We start from the raw sequence: 19118 nt of genomic DNA on the forward strand, positions 1-19118 counted from the left end.
AAGAGAATGTTTGCCAACTTAAATTGTCTGTAATTATTACAACAATTATTGTAAGAAGTGTTGTGTATTCACTTCTTAACGTATGTGTTGACAGGCGGGTCTGCCTGAGCCTTACCTGGTATTTATGATGTCATGTGTGGGATCCACCAGTGTAATAAATTCAATTGCATATTTTATTTGAATGACTAGACATGTACAAATAGAATTTTCTCTCTCTCTCTCTCTCTCTCTCTCACACACACACACACACACACACACACACAGAGGAGTACAGAGCTACCACCTTCTTGATCCTTAAAACATTTTACAAGTTCAAATATATATGTCCCAGAGTTGTGAGGGAACTCTTTTTTTCAGAAACTGGGGCAAAAACAAAATAAACTTGTCCATGTAAAATATTGAAAATATAATATGTTAGAATTTGGTATTTAATGCCTCCAAATATGAATGTTTAATTTTTAATAGTTAAAAATAGCTTTTAAACAAATAAATTGGAACCAAACTTTATGGAACCCTAAGTATCTTTCATAAAACCCTAGCCTTCCACTTAATAAAAACTATTGTTCTAACATTTTATTACCTCCATATCAGATTTTTTTTTTGCAGTTTTTGGCCGGGGCTGGGTTTGAACCCGCCACCTCTGGCATATGGGGCTGGCGGCATACTCCGTTGAGCCATAGGCGCTGCCCTCCATATCAGATTTTTAAAGTGTATGTGTTATTGGCATTATTTCTAATAAAAGGAAACTCTTTTTTTTTTTGTAGAGACAGAGTCTCACTTTACTGCCCTCGGTAGAGTGCCGTGGCCTCACACAGCTCACAGCAACCTCCAACTCCTGGGCTTAAGCGATTCTCTTGCCTCAGCCTCCCGAGTAGCTGGGACTACAGGCGCCCGCCACAACGCCCGGCTATTTTTTTTTTTTTTTTTGGTTGCAGTTTGGGCGGGGCAGGGTTTGAACCCGCCACCCTCGGTATATGGGGCCGGTGCCTTACCGACTGAGCCACAGGCGCCGGAAACTCTTTTTTCTAGTTCAGTGGTTCAAACATAAATTGACATGTGGTGTATCTCATAGGTTCTCCTGTTTTAAAAGATGTTAAAGATTTATGTGTTTATTCTCATTATTGACATGAAAAGGTTTTTTCATATATAGTTTATTTTAAAAACATGTAAAGCAGGATAAACATATTGTTCTAATTTATATTTACATTTTTGTAAAGTCAAACTATAAAATCTTAAAAATAACATACACAAAACATTTCATTCAGTAACCAAGTCCCCATTTCTGCATTCCAGTTGTCATGAATCTGTTCAGCCCCTGTTGATATTAGCCTACTAGTTCAGGGTTCTCTTTTTTCTCTCACCTGGTTTTATTGCAACAGATTCCCATCTCCCATACTACCCTGAAGCCATTCTTTACTTCAGAGGTAACCTTTCTGATGAACAAATCTGACTTTATCTGCTTTTTTATAAAAGTCTTTTGTCTTCCTAACGAGTAATTGCTTATTTGGTGATTTTTTAACTTTCAGTGAATATACACTGAGTGAGTTTATGGTTTGCAAGAGCTAAACTTGCTTGTGTTGTGGTTTGTTTTTGAAATAAAATTTTAAAAGACAATAAAATTGTAATGCTAAATCCCCTCAAATGGAAACTTAGTTCTTTTTGTAAAGAATAGTGTCTGTTTTGTACCTTTTCTTGAATCTGAAGACCTGCAGTTTAAAATGTTATGTTTTTAAGTATTTTCCTTTTTGAATAACCATAATTCCTCTTACCAATATCTTAAGTTTTTATTTCTAGAAAGGTATCAGCTGCCAGTTAATAATGAGCCAGCGAGCTACCCTATGGAAAAGTGAGAGAAGAATTTATTTATCATCTCCTTCCCTCTCTATTCCTGGTCTCAAAAGAGAAGACTAGGCTATAAATCAGTGATAAAAAAAAAGTTGAGGATTTAAATCATGCTGCCTAATTAACATTTTAACAGGAATTAGATAACATGGGTGATTTAGGCATTGCCTAAGCTAAGAGCTGAAATATGCCTTTTCCTTGCCTTTGTGCTTAATGGCTAGAAGAAACCAATTAAAAACATTTTTTATTACAGGCAGTGTTTAGTATAGAAGAAGTAAAATAGTGCAACTTGAGTGCATGAAGTGCAGGTGGGGAATTTTTGTCCATATGTTTAAAGACTGCCAATCAGAAGTCAGCCCTGGAGAGAAAATAGAGCAAGCTTCAGCATTAGCTAGGCTCTGCCTCTTGGGTACGTGACCTGTCAAGCAAGTTAGTCCAAGTCCTCCAAACATTGATTTTATTCATGGGTAGCATAAGGACAGTAATAGTTTACATCTTTCAGGGTCATTATAAGAATTAAGACTATAGTATTTTAAAGCTAACTATTATTATTATTTGGCTGTTGCTGTTACTATGGTTGTTCTTTAGCTCTCAACTACCAAAATTAACAATATTTAAAGGTCCTACTGGCCTGTCTGATTTTAAATAGAGGAGGAAAGGATAGGGAGCAAAGGAAAAATTAAAATAGTAGGAAAATATAGGAGAGAAGGAAAATTGTAATGATAAGAAGTGGTTGAATACTACCAGTCAATTGCCATAATAGTCTATTAATCCAGCTTTGTAGACAGTAATAATAATTTTGTCTTCAGAATCGTAAGTTTGACTATCATAGTAAAAGAGTTAAATGCTGGTAACTTAAATGTGTTTACTTTGTTGGAAGATATTTTTATATGTGGTCCACACTACAGTGATACTTTATGGCTTGTAGTTATCTGATCCAAACATGAGCTGAGTTATTCATTACCAACTGTGGAAAAAGAAGAATTTGGCCAATTTGAATTGTTTAGCAAAAGGATGATAAAGTTACTTGCATATGAATTGGTGTTTATTTATCCTTGCATAACATGTATTTGCCTCCATTAAGAGAACTAATAACCCTTGCTTTAGTCTGTTTTTCAGTTAAGGACAAAGAGAGAATTAAATGTTTGGCCCAGTTCCCTGTTCTTAATTGTACTGTTAATATTATATTCTAGATAAAAGCTTCTAAGAAGTCTACAAAATTCAAAATGAAGCAATATTTTAAAATTTCCTTTTTCTTCTTTTTCTGTTTTTTTTTTTTTTTTTTTTTTTTTTTTATGTTGTTGCTTTCTTATTAAGATTGACATCTGGTCCTGAGAACACACTTTTCCACTATGTTGCCTTGGAAACAGTGCAAGGAATCTTTATTACTCCTACCCATGAAGAGGTGGCACAGCTAAGTGGCTCTATTCACCCTCAGCTAATAAAGAATTTCCATCAATGTTGTCTTTCCATTCGCACAATTTTCCAGCAGACAGTTATAGAAGAGGTAGGGCACTGCTGTAAATAGGGTTTTCTGTCAGCTTAATATCCAGCTCTATAAGCATTCTCTCTACTCTCTAATCAATATGTCTGGCAACATTTTTATTTAATTAGGTTATTTTAACAGTTGCCCAATCTAGCTGGGGTGCCCAAAGAAAAACTTTGTTACAATACTTCAAAGCTTTGTTACATAATATTGAATTTGAGGTCCTAAATTACTATTTCAGGAAATGGGGAACCAGGGTTTTCTATAGAAAAACAGTGGAATGTTGTAGTTTGCATTATAAATTAACCCCCTACATTTGATTTCTGTGACTCAACAATTGCTTAGGGAATAATCTCTACCAATTGGTTCCTAAAGTAATCTGATAATTCTTTAAATATTCAACCAACAGCATAAGGCATTTTGGAACATAATGGTTTAAGATAAAGCCATAGACACAAAACTATTTCAGATGTTTTGGCATAGGGTTGGTTGATTAGTTGATTGCTTGCTTGATTTTCAATTCAAGATAAAGTTTTATTTAATATTGTACCTGCTGGATAAGTAGTAATGCTGTATATAATTACAATGTTGATTAGATTGTTTTCATGGTAGGAAAAGGTCAATGTTGACTTCTTGAAAAAGATAAACATACAGATGTTTACTTGTGACATCAAACAACCAAAAACCTCTTTGCAAATTGTTGTAATGCATGTATTAAGGATGCCAAATTTGGGAAAAACTTGGGTTCAGAAAGAAGATTGAGCTGGGAATAAGGAATCCTGGACTGAACCTCAACCCTTCTATTTCCTCAGCTGTAAAGAGAATGGGCTGAATTATGTCATCTCTCAGAATTCATTCAAGAGTAAAATTCTGCCTTGTAGAATTCCTTCAAGTTCTCAGAAGTTGTCATCTGCAAAAATGTTATATTTGACCGTATACCATATACTGTTTATGTGCTTTGGGTTCTTATGCTCTTTGCTCCCAATTGAACACAACTGATCAATTCTATAAGGGAATATTTCATCAACTTATTTGGTAATATTTAGTAATATAAATTAGTTTTACCCATATTATTTAATTATATGGGGTACCTACTCTATACCAAACACTATTCTAGGAGCTGGGAATACAACAGTGGGCAAAACAGACAAAGTCCCTTCCTTTTTTTTGTCCCTTCCCTTTTAAAGTTTGTTTTCTAATGAGGCAGACAAATGAATTAGTAAACAGTATCTCAGGAAGGATTAATGTCAAGTTGAATACTAAAATATGGTAAGGATGCAAGGAGTTACTAAAGGTCTCTCAGATCATGTCAAGTAATATTTGAAAAGAAATCTGAACTATGTGAAGAAGCATACCATGTGCCTATCTGGAGGCAAAGCTTCCAGGAGAGGGGAACACCAAGTGCAAAGCCACAGAGGTAGGGATGGTCAGGAGAGCACTGGAGCAGCCCGAATAGGGAGGAGAGTGGAAAGAGATCGGATCACAAAGGTACTAGGGCCAGAGCACGCATGGCCTGACAAACTGGCTTTGTTTTGAAAAAGATGGAAAGTTCCTTGCACAGTTTTGAGCAGGGGAGGCTCATGACCCTTAATTTTTTTTTTTTTTTTTTTTTTTTGTAGAGACAGAGTCTCACTGTACCGACCTCAGGTAGAGTGCCATGGCGTCACACAGCTCACAGCAACCTGTAACTCTTATGCTTAGGTGGTTCTCCTGCCTTAGCCTCCCAAGCAGCTGGGACCATAGGTGCCCGCCACAACGCCCAGCTATTCTTTTGTTGCAGTTTGGCCAGGGCTGGGCTCAAACCCGCCACCCTCGGCATATGGGGCCGGCGCCCCACTCACTGAGCCACAGGCGCCGCCAACCCTTAATTTTTTAAAGGCGATCCCTCAGCCTACTATGGGAAGAACAGGCTGTAGGGTAGCAAGAATCAAGGCAGAACTAGTTTAGGAGGCTGTGGAAATTCTCAAAGAAGAAATGATTATGGCTTCTGGATTCTTGATATATTTTGGACGGTGAACCAAAAGGATTTGTTGATAGATCGGATGAGGATTATGAAAGAAAGAGAATTAAGGACCATTTCTCTGTTTCGTCCTGAGTCTTATAAAGTCTTTGTATGCTAAATGAGTCATTGTTTTAATGCTTTAATCAGTGGCAAATGTAGACATTATGCATGAAAGGAAGACAGCTGTAAATTTATGACAGAATTGTCTATACATTTAGAATACATTTATTATGCACCTATGATGTACCAGGCACTGGTGATTTAAAAAAAATACAAAGATAAATAGTATATTTTCTCTGTTCTGGAAAAAAAATGCTTAAAATTTTCTATCTTCTGGGGAAGTCATACCTATAAACTGCTGCTATAATATGATATAAATACTAATAATATAGGACTATGAACAGAGTGTTTCCTGGAAAAGTTAAGGGATACTTTATCCTTCAGGAGATGGTATTTAAACTAAGTATAAGGAAGACTAGAAATTTTCCTACAAGGAAAAAGAATATCATTATAGGCATTTAATTATGAGGATCAGCCAATTAAAATCAATATATGAAAATATTTTAAAATAACAACACTATTAATACTAGTTAGTACTAATAATAACTATTAATTTACAGAAAAAGAAAGCACTTAATGGTGGACACCATTCAGATTCAACAAATTCTTTTAGCTATGTGAAAGAACATGGTGTGTTGTTTGAATGCTCACCTGAAAACTGGACTGATCAGAAAAAAGCACCACCAGTTATGGCTTACTGGGTAGTAGGGTAAGTGGGAAAAAAGTATTTGAACATAATGTAAAATGTTAGAAAAGCAAAAGAAAAGTAGTAAAGGAGATTAATATTTTAGAATGTAGGCACATAATTATTAGTCTAACTCTAGAATTTTAATATATTTTAGAATTTCATTTGCTAGATATCTCTTTTAAATCCCTCCCAAGACTTTTTCTACTAAAAAAAATTTCTGTTACCTTACAAAATTTCATTAGTAATAACACCAAAAGAATAATGTCTAAATAAAAGAATAGATTTTCCTTCTATTTCTTTCCTTCCTTCTTTCCCTACTTCCTTCTTCCTCCCCCCCCTTTGCTTCCTCTGTTCTCTTTCTCCCCTTCCTGCCCCTCACCACAACACCAGACCCAGTCAGTTCCCTGCCCACCTCTGTTTCTGTGTCCTATCAGCTTCTTCCTCCATACAACATGCACCAGCTACACTGGCACCAATCAAATCTTGTTTTTGCTATTCCCTCTGTGTGGAATGTTCTACCCCTTACCCGTTTCATATCTAGCTCCTTGATATTCAGGCTAGTACTGATGGGTCATCTCCTTAAATAGGATCCATGATCTCTTCCACCCATTAAAGTGGGTACTCAGTTTTTCTCTATATAAGCCTATATAATAGTTTATTGTTTATTTCCCCTTTGCCAGAATGTGTTCTCCCTTTTTACTAGGATGTCAGCTTTAAAAAGTCAGGAATTGTACCTGTCTTGTGTCTGGTACCTGCAAGTAACTGGCACATCATAGTTGATAAATATGTGACCGTTTAGTAAAGCAAGCGTATCGAGTTATGCTTGGCAAACTATGGTGATGGATGGATAAGGAGGTGGTATGGCAAACACAAAGATAAATGATTATCACCTCCCAAGGCCTTACATCTAGCGTTAGAAATATTATGCTCAAGGGCGGCACGTGTGGCTCAAGGAGTAGGGCGCCGGTCCCATATGCCGGAGGTGGCGGGTTCAAACCTAGCCCTGGCCAAAAAAAAAAAAAAAAAAAAAAAAAAAAGAAATATTATGCTCAAATTTTATCTATATATTTATAGATCTTTATTATGTAGATATATTTATATAGGTATAAATATTTGTGTATACATATATAAAAAATGAATTAGGTAATACTACTTACACGTACAACCAAATGCTATAGGAATTCTGTGGGGCGGGGGAGTTTAAGCAAGGATTACAAAGAAAGGCTAAGAGATTTAGATGGACCATTCTAGGAAAAGAGAATAGTATGAACCTTGACCCAATCAGTGGAAATCATGAGGCATAGCAGTGAGTAGACTGGTTTGCCAGGATTTGGAGAAATGACATAAACAAACATAAAGTGAAAGACTGAGCTGGGAGCTAATTATGGCCACTACAGAGAACCTGCACCGAAGGTTCTTTGAGTTAAAATAGTGATTGGTGGAGGAAAGGGCACAGAGTTGGGTAGGACTAAGGTTACTAGAGACCTACCTTGCAGTATTACCTATATGACAAACACTCTACAAATCTCTTTTGTAAAGAGATTTAGAATCACTTGGTTGACTTGCTCAAATCAGAACACTTTTTAATCGTTTATGTCAAATTAATAAGTAGGTGGGCCTCACTACAGACCTACTAAATCATAATCTGTGGGAGTTGTATTTTTAGTAAGCTTCCTTGAGATTATGATGTGTTGCAACCTACTAGGCTTGGGAGCATCAGCATAAGCTTAACTCCATGTAGTGTGACCAGAGCTGCACTATTGAAAGATTAAGCTAGGAGCCACCAATGGAATGCTGTGGCCACAATAGAGACTAGAGATGAAATGACTACTTAGGCACTGTGCAGGTGTATCGTGGTGCCTTAACTATGTTTGCAACAATTGCAATAGGAAGAATCAGAAGGCTCTGAATTATCATGATGCAGATCTATATAGAAAAGAAATAAAAGAAAGTAAGGCAGAACTGTCCCCAATTTAAATAGTTCAATTTATATATATTAATATTGATTTAAATAGATTAAAAATTGAGTTCTTTGGGCAGCGCCTGTAGCTCAAAGGAGTAGGGTGCTGGCCCCATATGCCGGAAGTGGCAGGTTCAAACCCAACCCCAGCCAAAAAAAAAAAAAAATTAGTTCTTTAAGAAAACCAAATAAAATTTTAATGTTAATCCCAATTCAATACTATCTACAAAAAGATCTATCATACATTTCATAAAATAAAACATTAGAATGCAAGTGGCAATAAAAATTTAATAACTATTGTGCTTAAAATGATGCTAATACTCTTAGCTTTACTGTAATAATGACTGGATTTAACATTTTAATACTGAGCAGTATGGTAATATATGTCAATAAAATAGGACTTTTATACACTGAAACAATAAAAATAATTGACCTAAAGCATTTATGATTTATTTAGAAATAAATCTACCTGCATTTCTCCTATTATTTCCTATTATAGATTTAGATTGATGTTTTTAATTTACTACTGATTGTTTCAGGAACAAAAAAGATAAATTGAAGGATTAGGCTTTTATTTTTTAATTTTTTTGTTGTCTAATTTCTGAAATGAATGTGTTTTTTTCTTTTACAGGAGACTTTTTCTTCATCCAAAACCTCAAGAGCTTTATGTCTGTTTTCATGACTCTGTAACAGAAATTGCCATTGAAATGGCTTTTAAATTATTCTTTGGGTTAACCTTGTAGCTGTGTTTTCTTGAAGCACAGAAACACATGCATAGAACATAAATCAAATTGCTGTTGGAATTATTAGAATTGCCAAGATCAAAACACAAAGAAATAAGAATTAGCTTTCTTTTCACCTTTCAGTATTGAACATAATAATATTGTTAAATACATGTATTGAGATGAATTGTGGTGGAATTAAATCATAATGTAGTATCATTAGACTTTTGAGAAGATACTTGATCAAAATATGAAAGAGGATTCTTAACTTATAGCTATTTTGCTGTATAGTGTTAATTTATTGACTAGTTTGAAATAATAAGTGTTTATGTAAAATCGATATAGGAAGTGTTTATTTTGGAAAAATACCCAATTTATTGTTCATTTTTCTCAAAACTAATACTGATATCTTGTGAAGGAATCATGATGTTGGGAAGAAGTATCCAGGTTCTGTAACTAATTAGTGTTGTGACCATGAGCAAGTTTTATACCTCTGCGAGCTCAGAGTTTTCATGTACAAATGAGATGATAGCATTGAAGTTTCAAAAATCCCTCTTAAATAAAATGTACTACTTTTTTTTCCTCTTGCCCATTGGTCAATACCTAAATTTATAATGTCCAAGTACTGATTCCTTATTGATCAAATACTTTTCAGTAGTTTAAGTACAGAGTGGCCATAAATTTTTTGCACACTATTTTAAATTACACGCGAACTTTATGGTCACCCTACATTTTACTATATACCTCGCTGTGGAGAAAGAGGAAAAATGAAAATTAAACTTATTTTTTATTTATTTGATTCTATTTACTGTTTTGGATAAACTCGGTTTTGACTAGGATATATTTTTTAAATTATTTATCTGCAAATTTTCATTTTTGTTAAAATATATTCAGGGATACTATATGCACGTTTTATACAGTTTGTGAATTTCAGGAAAGTTGTACATAAATCTTTTTTTAAAAAACCAAATCACGTTAAAAACACTGAATAAGGTTGGCTAAAGAAATCCTATGGTAACTTCTTTTGTAAAATACAAATTTTTGTCTTACAAGTATGTATCATTATGTAATAGATTTTCTCAAAGGGGGGACACTTCAGTAAACAATAGTTTACTTGACCTTTAGTTGGAAAAGTAAAGTAGTAGCATGAGAATTTTCTTTGACTGAGAGAATCTGGTAGATTGAGAGAAAGGAACAACATAACTACTGCATTTTTAATTGACATTTACCAGTTGATCTTCCTGAAGGTTTAGTGCCCCCAACACTTGACAATACTGTTCTTCTTTTGGACTTAATTTTTGGAAGACCAGTTATACCAGCACATCTAAAATCAGTCTGTACTTTTTCCTGCTTCAAATGTGAGCCATTTGGCTTCGTTAGAACTAACTACAAAACATAGCTGGGGCACCATTTGAGTCATTTGGTCTTAAAAGAAACACTTTTATCACTCTGTATTTAGTTTGGGAGATTTTCACTTACACATTTCAGACACAAACCACAACATATTTGTCCCATTAGTGATTAGTGGGCCTTAACTTTGGCATTTACATTAGGATAATAAACCTTGGTTCTTGAAATGTTGTAGAAAATAGCATGAAATATCCTCCCCTTAAAAAATCACAATATTGAGTCAAATGATAGACTCTTAGCCACTGTCTGATGGCTGCTTATGTACATATATGTATTAGGGCATTTTGTTTAAAATCATTTATTAAATGTCTTAAGTTTCTGGATATATCCCCCATAATACCATGAGCTACTTATAATACTGATAATTATTAATAAATGCAGTTATTGATTACTGCAGGTTTTCAGACAGACTTAACTAGGGCTTAGGGTTTTATCATTGGAGACTTTTTGTTTCATCTTTTGAAATTGTGATCTGTTGAACTGCTTTCCTGATGTCAAAGAATCATGAGGCCATCACTCAACAATGGAAATAAAAGGCAAAACATACTGCTGATGTTAATCAAAGGAAAATCATTTGCTGTATTGTAGATGTGCACTATAACTTCCATGTTGTAGAAGCCCTGTATTTTTAAGAAATAAAACCAAACATTATCTTGTTTTTAATCTCTAAATAGATATTAAAGTAAGCATTATAAGTAAATTTAGCTGCGAATATGTTCAGATTCACATCTGAAATTAGATCAATCTGATAATTGGATAATAAAGTGCCTGTGACTTTTATTAAATAAAGAGGAACAAGGTAACAGTGCAAATACTCACACAGGTACGCTTTAGTGGATATAGAAACATTAATTGAGATTTATTAGTATTATGCAAATGTACCCTACCACCAAAGACTATTAATAACTGTATATAACTAGCATTTTAAAATATCAAGTATTGTCTTATCATCTTTTAGCCCCCCAAATTGCATTTTAGACTCTTTCTCGGTTTATTTCTCCTTTTGTCTCTCTCCTTCCCCTTTCTTTAGCTCTTTTTTATGTTTGTCATGTCAGAGAAACTGTACTTAGCAAGGAAATATTTCTTATTTGTGCCAAGGGACTATTGATGACAATGCATAATAGCAAGATAGTAATTTTGCAGTGCCTACCTTTTTAAAATATTTCTGATATAAATGGGCAAAGGTATGGAACTAATTTACTAGGTTTTTCTGCTTTGAACGTTATTTGTTTTTTGTGTTAGTTGTCTCTAAATAGTGGCTGGCACATATTATGTGCTATAAAAAGTTAGCTACTACTACTACCACCTATTATATTAAATATCCATTGGTTGAAAACCAAGGAGTCAGGTAAATCATACCTGCTACTATACAAAATGTAGGAAGGATGATGAGAAAAATTCATTAATGAACAAGGATTATACTTTGGATATTTTTAAGTATATTAAATGTTATTAAAACTTTATACATCAAACTGTCTGAAATAATTTAATTTTGCAGAGTTTATTTCTATGTTCTATATAATTAAAACTATTTTTATACCATGAGGTAGTTTTAAATAAAAATGGTCTGGAGGTTTGTTTGCAATTGTGTTTCCTTTCTATGCGCTCATCTGACAAAAATTTATTGAATCTCTACCTTGTGCTGAACACTGTTCTGGATGCTGAGAATATGTTAGTGAACAAAAATAGCTAAAAATTCTTGCTCTGAAGGAGTTTATGTTCCAATGTTAGAGGCAGGCCACAGATAAGTAAAATGTGTTGACAAATGCTAGAAGAAAAAATACTGAAGCAAGAAAAAGGGATATAAAATGTGGCAGATGAGGAAATCAGGAAATCACTTAAGGGTTGCTTAAGTGACCCCACACCCAAAGAAAGTGAGGCAAGCAACCAAGCTGATTTCTAAGAAGTACAATGGTCCTAAGACACTACACTTTCAATATTAACATAAATCACTAGAACTTTTTTCCCTTTCCTAAATTAGTCAATAAAAGCCAATAAATTCAACATTTTCAAAAAGAATTGATTTGGTGCTCTTAAAAAGGTAAAAAAGCTACATGCTTTGACTTTTGTCTGTCTTCTATTAATAAATACATGTCAGAGATAAGCTTGGTATCCTAAATGAATATGCTATATTGTCAACTATCGGTTCAATTGTCTGAAAGGGGAAAAGTGGGAAAGGAAGAGAAAATTGCCCTGGGAGACAAACACTTCCTTTCTGTCCTCTGAGATACTTCTATTCCCTGTGAACAGAAACAGTTCTTTAACTTAAACCCTCTCGGCATCTTAAGAAAGTATTACCTGGAGTGTGATTTAAGAAATTTCCCCTCGGGCAGTGCCTGTGGCTCAGTGAGTAGGGCGCCGGCCCCATATACTGAGGGTGGTGGGTTCAAACCCAGCCCCGGCCAAACTGCAACAGAAAAATAGCCGGGCGTTGTGGTGATCGCCTGTAATCCCAGCTGGGAGGCTAAGGCCGGAGAATCGCGGAAGCCCAAGAGCTGGAGGTTGCTCTGAGTCCTATGACATCATGGCACTCTACTGAGGGCGGTAAAGTGAGACTCTGTCTCTACAAAAAAAAAAGAAAAGAAATTTCCCCTCACTTTCTTCCTATGTGGCTGTTAATGCTTCAGATTCCCTTAAAGGAGACAACCTTCATTTTTCAGATTTTTTCTAATAAAAGGCCAATTATTTCTTGAATTTACAATGGATTTCAATGAGAAGACTTTACTTTTATAGGCCTAGAAATACAATTGATGCAATTCTTTCAGAAAGATTAATCTAGCAGCAGCATAGAGAGAGGAAGAGAGACCCACTTAAGAGCTAAATAAGCCCCTATGGAAAGGAAGTGGCACCAAACATGATACCAGTAGGACTTGCCACCTGGTTTTATTTAAAGCAATAAAAATATTAACATTCCTGGTTTGGAATCCCTCTGGCCTAAATGGTTTTTGTTAGTCACAAGTTATATTAGAAAGTTTACTAACATGTTTAAAATAATGAAAAAATCAGAACCTAAAGTTCAAAAAAGCTAAACCCTCATCTCACATTTTGTTGTTTTTGAGACAGTCTCAAGCTGTCGCCCTTTGTAGAGTGCCATTGTGTCACAGCTAACAGCACCCTCAAATTCTTGGGCTTAAGCAATTCTCTTGCCTCCACCTCCCAAGTAGCTTGGACCACAGGCACCTGCCACACGCCTGGCTATTTTTTTTGTTGTTGTTGTTGCAGTTGTCATTGTTTTAGCTGGCCCCGGCCTGTTTTGAACCTGCCCACCTTGGTGAATGTGGCCAGCACCCTACTCACTGAGCTATGGGTGCTGCCCTCATCTCACATTTTGTAGATGTGTTCAAGGTTCTTCATGTCCTACAAAGTAAAAGATAGTTAAAATGAGATGCCCATTTACTAACAACCATGAAACAAGCTATAAAAAGAAATCAGGAATAGATGATATACTACTATATATCCTGGAGAAGGACTTCCTGGAGAAGGATATTCTAAGCGAAATGGGAAAAGCAAAAAGACGTTTTATGTGCAGGACAGATGTACCTCTACTGAGTATTCTTGTAAAAGAAAGTGGAACCTGAATGGGATACCAGCCTGTACATGAGTTCTCAAGGTGCGGTATGGAGGACTCCTCCCTGTCACTGAGACTCTTTTAGGGACTCCATGAGGTCAAAACTGTTTTCTTAATAGTACCAAGACATTACTTGCCTTTTTCACTTTAATTCTGTCTTGAGTATACAGTGGAAATTTCCCAGCCACTACACGTGAGATATTAAAACAGAATGCAAAAGCAGTAATGTGAATCCATTTAACTTTTATTAAGCCAGCTATTAGAGTTTCAAAAATATAAAATTCTATTTTTCTCTCTACTTTTTTTGCTTTGAAAAACGTATTATCTAGAACTATTGTGTATGTTTCTTATGAGGGATTTGTTAAATGAATATATATTTTTAAATTTTGTTTTAATTTTTGCTAGGGTAAATGTCTATATATATATGAAAAATGGAAGCTTCACTGTATCTTCAATAATTTTTAAGACTAATAAAAGATCCTCTAATTAAAAAGTTTGTGTCATTTGTCATTGGTTCTCAACCCTGCACACTAGAAATACCTGGAGAATTTAAATATTGAATTTCCCGACTTCCAGAGGTTCTACTAAAATGGTCAGGGCCTAATCCCAAGCATAAAACAACAAAACAAAACAAAACACAAAAACCCACCACCATCTCCATTCCCTTCAAATGTGCAGTCTGGATCAAGAACCACTGCTTTAGATAGAATTATTGTTTAAATACAATCAGTAAAAGAGGAACACGTTGAATTATGCCATGAGGGGTGCAATCAGCAAAGACAATTGAGAAAGTGACTTACAAAGGATAACTGCTTAGAGGAATAGATTAAATCGATTTCTAACAGAGAGTAACCGAGTAGCCCCGGGAACTAAAATTCGTATAATGCCACAAGATTGGCCTACTGCTGTGCCCTAGTTCCCAGCTAAATTTAAACTGGCTCTGCTGGGTCTCCTCCTCTACTTTTCCCAGGCAGAACCCACAGCCTCGATACCCGACTCTCCGCAAGGTAAGTTGGGGCTTAGACTTGGTACAGCTAAAACGGGCCACTGTCACGTGTCGGGAGTCACGTGTCAGGAGCCGGCGGCTGGAGGCCGTTGGAGGCGCCTGCGCAGCTTTTCTCTCAGACCCCACCCTGCGCACTTATCTCCCGTCGTCCTGAGCGCCACTTTCCCGCCAGGACAACGCTGGAAGCGGTTTTCATTCCTTTTATCTTCACCCTCCCCTCGATTTGAGCCGTGGGTGCCAATTTTTACTTCGATCACCCAATCATGCAGCGTGAGCCTGGGAAGAAGAAGGCGGAAAAGCGGCTGTTTGACACCAAGTCTTTCGGAAAGGACCTCCTGGCTGGCGGGGTCGCGGCGGCTGTATCCAAGACGGCGGTGGCGCCCATCGAGCGGGTGAAGCTCCTGCTGCAGGTGCAGGCCTCATCAAAGCAGATCAGCCCCGAAGCTCGGTACAAAGGCATGGTGGACTGCCTGGTGCGGATTCCCCGTGAGCAGGGTACGTACGTAAGGCGTGCCCCTGCCGCTCCAGCCTTTCCCAGCTCTTGGTCATCTTAGAGGAGGGGGGTCGCTGGGAGGGGGATGACTGCAGGGGGCCACAGCCACGTCTGCCAGTGATGAATTTCTTAGCCTTCCATAATTTAGTTTTTTAATCTAAAAAGCTCTGCTTTCCTATGTCCAAAAGTATAGACATGTACTGGTGCAGAGGGACGGAGACCAGTACCTTTGCTTTCTCTAAATTTCTCTGCTGCAGCATGATTTATGCCTTGGTGCATTTGCACCTCCCCCAGAAGGAATGTAGTTGACCACTCAGGATTGGGGGAGATGCCATTAGGCATTGTAGTTAAGTTGGTAGATTTTGTTGAAATAGTCTGCTTATGAGAAGTACAAATACTGAAGCCTTGGAGCCCCTCAGTACTCTACTACCTTTTAATAAAAAGAGGTTCTGTTTACTGTTGAGAACTATTAGGGACCAGAGTTGAGACTAAGAAGGCATTCACCTCTGCATGAAATTTAAGTGAGATAAACAATATTTTAATGCAGTCTTTTTTTAAAAAAAATGACAAAAATTCCGTAACGAACAAAATGTAAAAATTTTAGATAAATATGAGATCAGTATTACCAGTTTTCTTTTTGCATCAGGCACTGTCTTTATTTAAAATTTTGTGTTTTACAGTTTTAGCAAGAAGTTAACAAGAAAAAAATGCAATTTTATTTTTGTTCATGATTTTTCTCATTAATTTTGAAATGGTTTGAGGGAATAATGTGTTTTGTGACCCATTCCTGCGTGTGGAATGGCTCTCAACTTAGCTAAGGGGATAAGTTCATCAGAATTTATATAATCACTCATATAGTTGGATTCAGTTGAAAAATCTCTACTAACACGAAATGAAGTGCCTTCAACTCCAGTGCAGTCCCTTCTTCCACTCATAAGTCTAGGGCAGAATACTCTATCATAAAAAAGCACTCTTTTCATAGAGATGTGTTTACAACTCTTCCTGACATGTTGGATAAAGTATAAGGGGTTAGGGGTAGAATCTTAATGCATCATCTAAACTGCATTTGGAATGCCTGTCTGGGAGCTGAACCCAGATACTTCATAGTTCACTTCCCCACATTCTCATTCATTTTTTTCAAAGCAAGATTCCATTTCCCACAAGATTTTTATGAGAAAAGCAGGAACCTATCTTTGATTTATATTCTAAGCCCTCTCCAGAGAACAGGGGCCTTTGTATGATTAGTTTATCTGCTTTAAATATTTAGTCAGGTAAAATGAACTTTTCTTGTCAAATTGTGATGACCAGTGCTAATTTATATTTTAAATGTGTTTTGCAGTATTTAAACCTAAACATATTCAATACATATCTTGTAAGTTGAGATCATTCTAGTCTCTGCTTTCTTTACCTTTCAAGATGAGACGATCATAAACAGAACTCTAAAGATGTTTTCTATTCTTCTGTACAAGGGATTGTTATGAGTACACTGTAGTGTATATTGCCTGTGCTAAGGGAGCGGTAATTCAAACAGGATAGTATTGCCATCTAGAGGCATTTTGGAAACTTGTGGAGGAATTTTTGGTTTAATTCAAAGAGGTGTAATCCTAAATTGCGGTGATACACAAGGCAAGCGGGATACTAAACATCCTGCTGTTGTACTCAGGCCAGTCCCAGGCCAGTCCTACACAATAAAGACTTACCCTGAATTTGATGACTTTTAGATCTTTCAGTAGATATTCATGTAGCAGTAAAACATAGAAACCTAGAACCCAACTCTGATTTGCTTATAAACACAAACTAGGGTTTACCTTTATTATACCCTGATTTCAGTAATGCATCTAACATGTAAGGAAGTAGAGGGTACTTTCTTTTGTTCAGAAGTTTACTAAGAGTTGTTCATCATTGTGAAAATTCATGTCAGCAATTCAGGGTATTTGGTTACCACTTACACAGATTGAATATATCTCTTTATCTGAAATGCCTGGGACCAAAGATATTTTGGATTTCAGTTTTCTTTTTTTTTTTTTTTTTTTGAATCTTTGAGTTATATTTACTGTTTGAGCATTCCTAATCTGAAATTCAGAATGCTTCAATGACTATTTCCTTTGGGTATCAATGTCAGTGCTCAAAATATTTTAGATTTTGAATTTGGGGGATTAGGGACACTCAACCTGTATAATCTGTATTGTGGCAATTGCATTCATAATCATTGTATATTTATATGTATGAATATATTACATCATTTTTCAAAATGGCAATGTGTACTTAATTACTACTGATTCACTTTTTTCCGCTTTTTTTTTTTTTTTTTTTTTGAGACAGTCTCACTCTGTGGCCCTGGGTAGAGTGCTAGGGAAGTCATCATAGCTCACAGCAACCTCATTCTCTTGGGCTCAAGTGATCCTCTTGCCTTAGCCTCCTGAGTAGCTGGGAGTACAGGTGCCTGTCACGACTCTCAGCTAGTTTTCCTATTTTTCGTAGAAATGGGGTCTCTCTCTTGCTCAGGTTGTCTTGAACTCCTGAGCTCAAGCAATCCACCCATCTTTGCCTCCCAGAATGCTAGGGTTAGAGGCCTGAGTCATCACACCTGGTCAATTGACTCACTTAGAGGCAAGCATATGACTCTTATGTCTATGGCATGGTCATGGACCTACTTATTAAAAATACATTGTAAATTCTTTCCATTTCTTTTTATATTGCAATGAAGGCATGATATTGATACTTTAATTGGGGAGGACATCATTATCTTTTAATTTTACTTCTTGATAATAAAGGAAATATTGTAAAATATTTAACATATTTAGAAGATTTCAGCCTGGTAGGATTGAGAATCACCATGTTCAATCATTCTTCTAAGAGTTCCTGGCCATGAGTTTAGTGGCCATCTTTCATATGAACATTTCCAAACATATTTTAGCAAAGATTAGAACAGTGAGGTTGTTTTTAAAATATCCTAGAGTAATTTATCATGAAGATGATATTTTGGTATATGGAAATGAAATATTAGGTAGTTTATTTATATGTTCCTTCTATGTCCAGTTAGGGGTTTTCATCATGAAAGGGTGCTAGATTTTATCAAATGCATTTTCTACATCTATTGAAATAATTGTATGGTCTTTGTTTTTACTTTTATTTATGTGGTGAATCACAATTATTGATTTGCATGTTGAACCATCCTTGCATCCCAGAGATGAAACTCATCAATCATGGTGAATTATCTTTTTGATAATGCTTTTGAATTTTGTTTGCTAGTATTTTGTTGAGAGTTGGCGTCTGGGTTCATCAGGGATATTGGTCTGTAGTTTATATTTATTGTTATTGTATACTTTCCTGTCTTCAATATCAAGGAGATAACTGGCTTCAAAGAATGAGTTTGGGAGTATTCTCTCCTCAGTGTTACGGAATAATTTCTGTATCAGTTCTTCTTTGTATGTCTGGTAGAATTCAACTATCCAGATCCAGGGCTTTTTTTTTTTTAGTAGAGACAGAGTCTCACTTATGGCCCTCGGTAGAGTGCCATGGCATCACACAGCTCACAGCAACCTCCAACACCTGGGCTTAAGCGATTCTCTTGCCTCAGACTCCCGAGTAGCTGGGACTACAGGTGCCCGCCACAACGCCCAACTATTTTTTGGTTGCAGTTCAGCCGGGGCCAGCTTTGAACCTGCCACCCTCAGTATATGGGGCCAGCGCCCTACCGACTGAGCCACATGCGCCGCCCCCTTTTTTTTGTTTTTAATGGGAGATTTTTAATTATTGCTTCCATCTGGGTACTTGTTATTGATCTGTTCAGGATTTATATATATTTTTTTTCTTTTGAGACAGAGTCTCACTGTGTCACCCTTGGTAGAGTGCTGTGGCGTCCCAGCTCACAGCAACGC

The 19118-nt window shown here is 36.2% G+C and overlaps 2 protein-coding genes across 2 annotated transcripts in view; both read left to right on the plus strand.

The window, feature by feature from the left end:
- The window catches only part of INTU (inturned planar cell polarity protein), a 104540-nt gene extending 92805 nt beyond the window's left edge, over window positions 1-11735 (plus strand). Inside the window, exons 14-16 of the mRNA XM_053577691.1 lie at window positions 3160-3349; window positions 5951-6099; window positions 8670-11735. Coding sequence (XP_053433666.1) covers window positions 3160-3349; window positions 5951-6099; window positions 8670-8781 — 451 coding nt within the window. The 3' untranslated portion in view covers window positions 8782-11735. The remainder of the gene's footprint in view (window positions 1-3159; window positions 3350-5950; window positions 6100-8669) is intronic.
- A 3272-nt stretch (window positions 11736-15007) lies between these two features.
- The window catches only part of SLC25A31 (solute carrier family 25 member 31), a 49334-nt gene continuing 45223 nt past the window's right edge, over window positions 15008-19118 (plus strand). The window contains exon 1 of the mRNA XM_053597591.1: window positions 15008-15239. Coding sequence (XP_053453566.1) covers window positions 15008-15239 — 232 coding nt within the window. The remainder of the gene's footprint in view (window positions 15240-19118) is intronic.

This window comes from Nycticebus coucang, chromosome 1 (genome assembly GCF_027406575.1).
Source record: "Nycticebus coucang isolate mNycCou1 chromosome 1, mNycCou1.pri, whole genome shotgun sequence".
NCBI classification, from domain to species: Eukaryota; Metazoa; Chordata; class Mammalia; order Primates; family Lorisidae; genus Nycticebus; species Nycticebus coucang.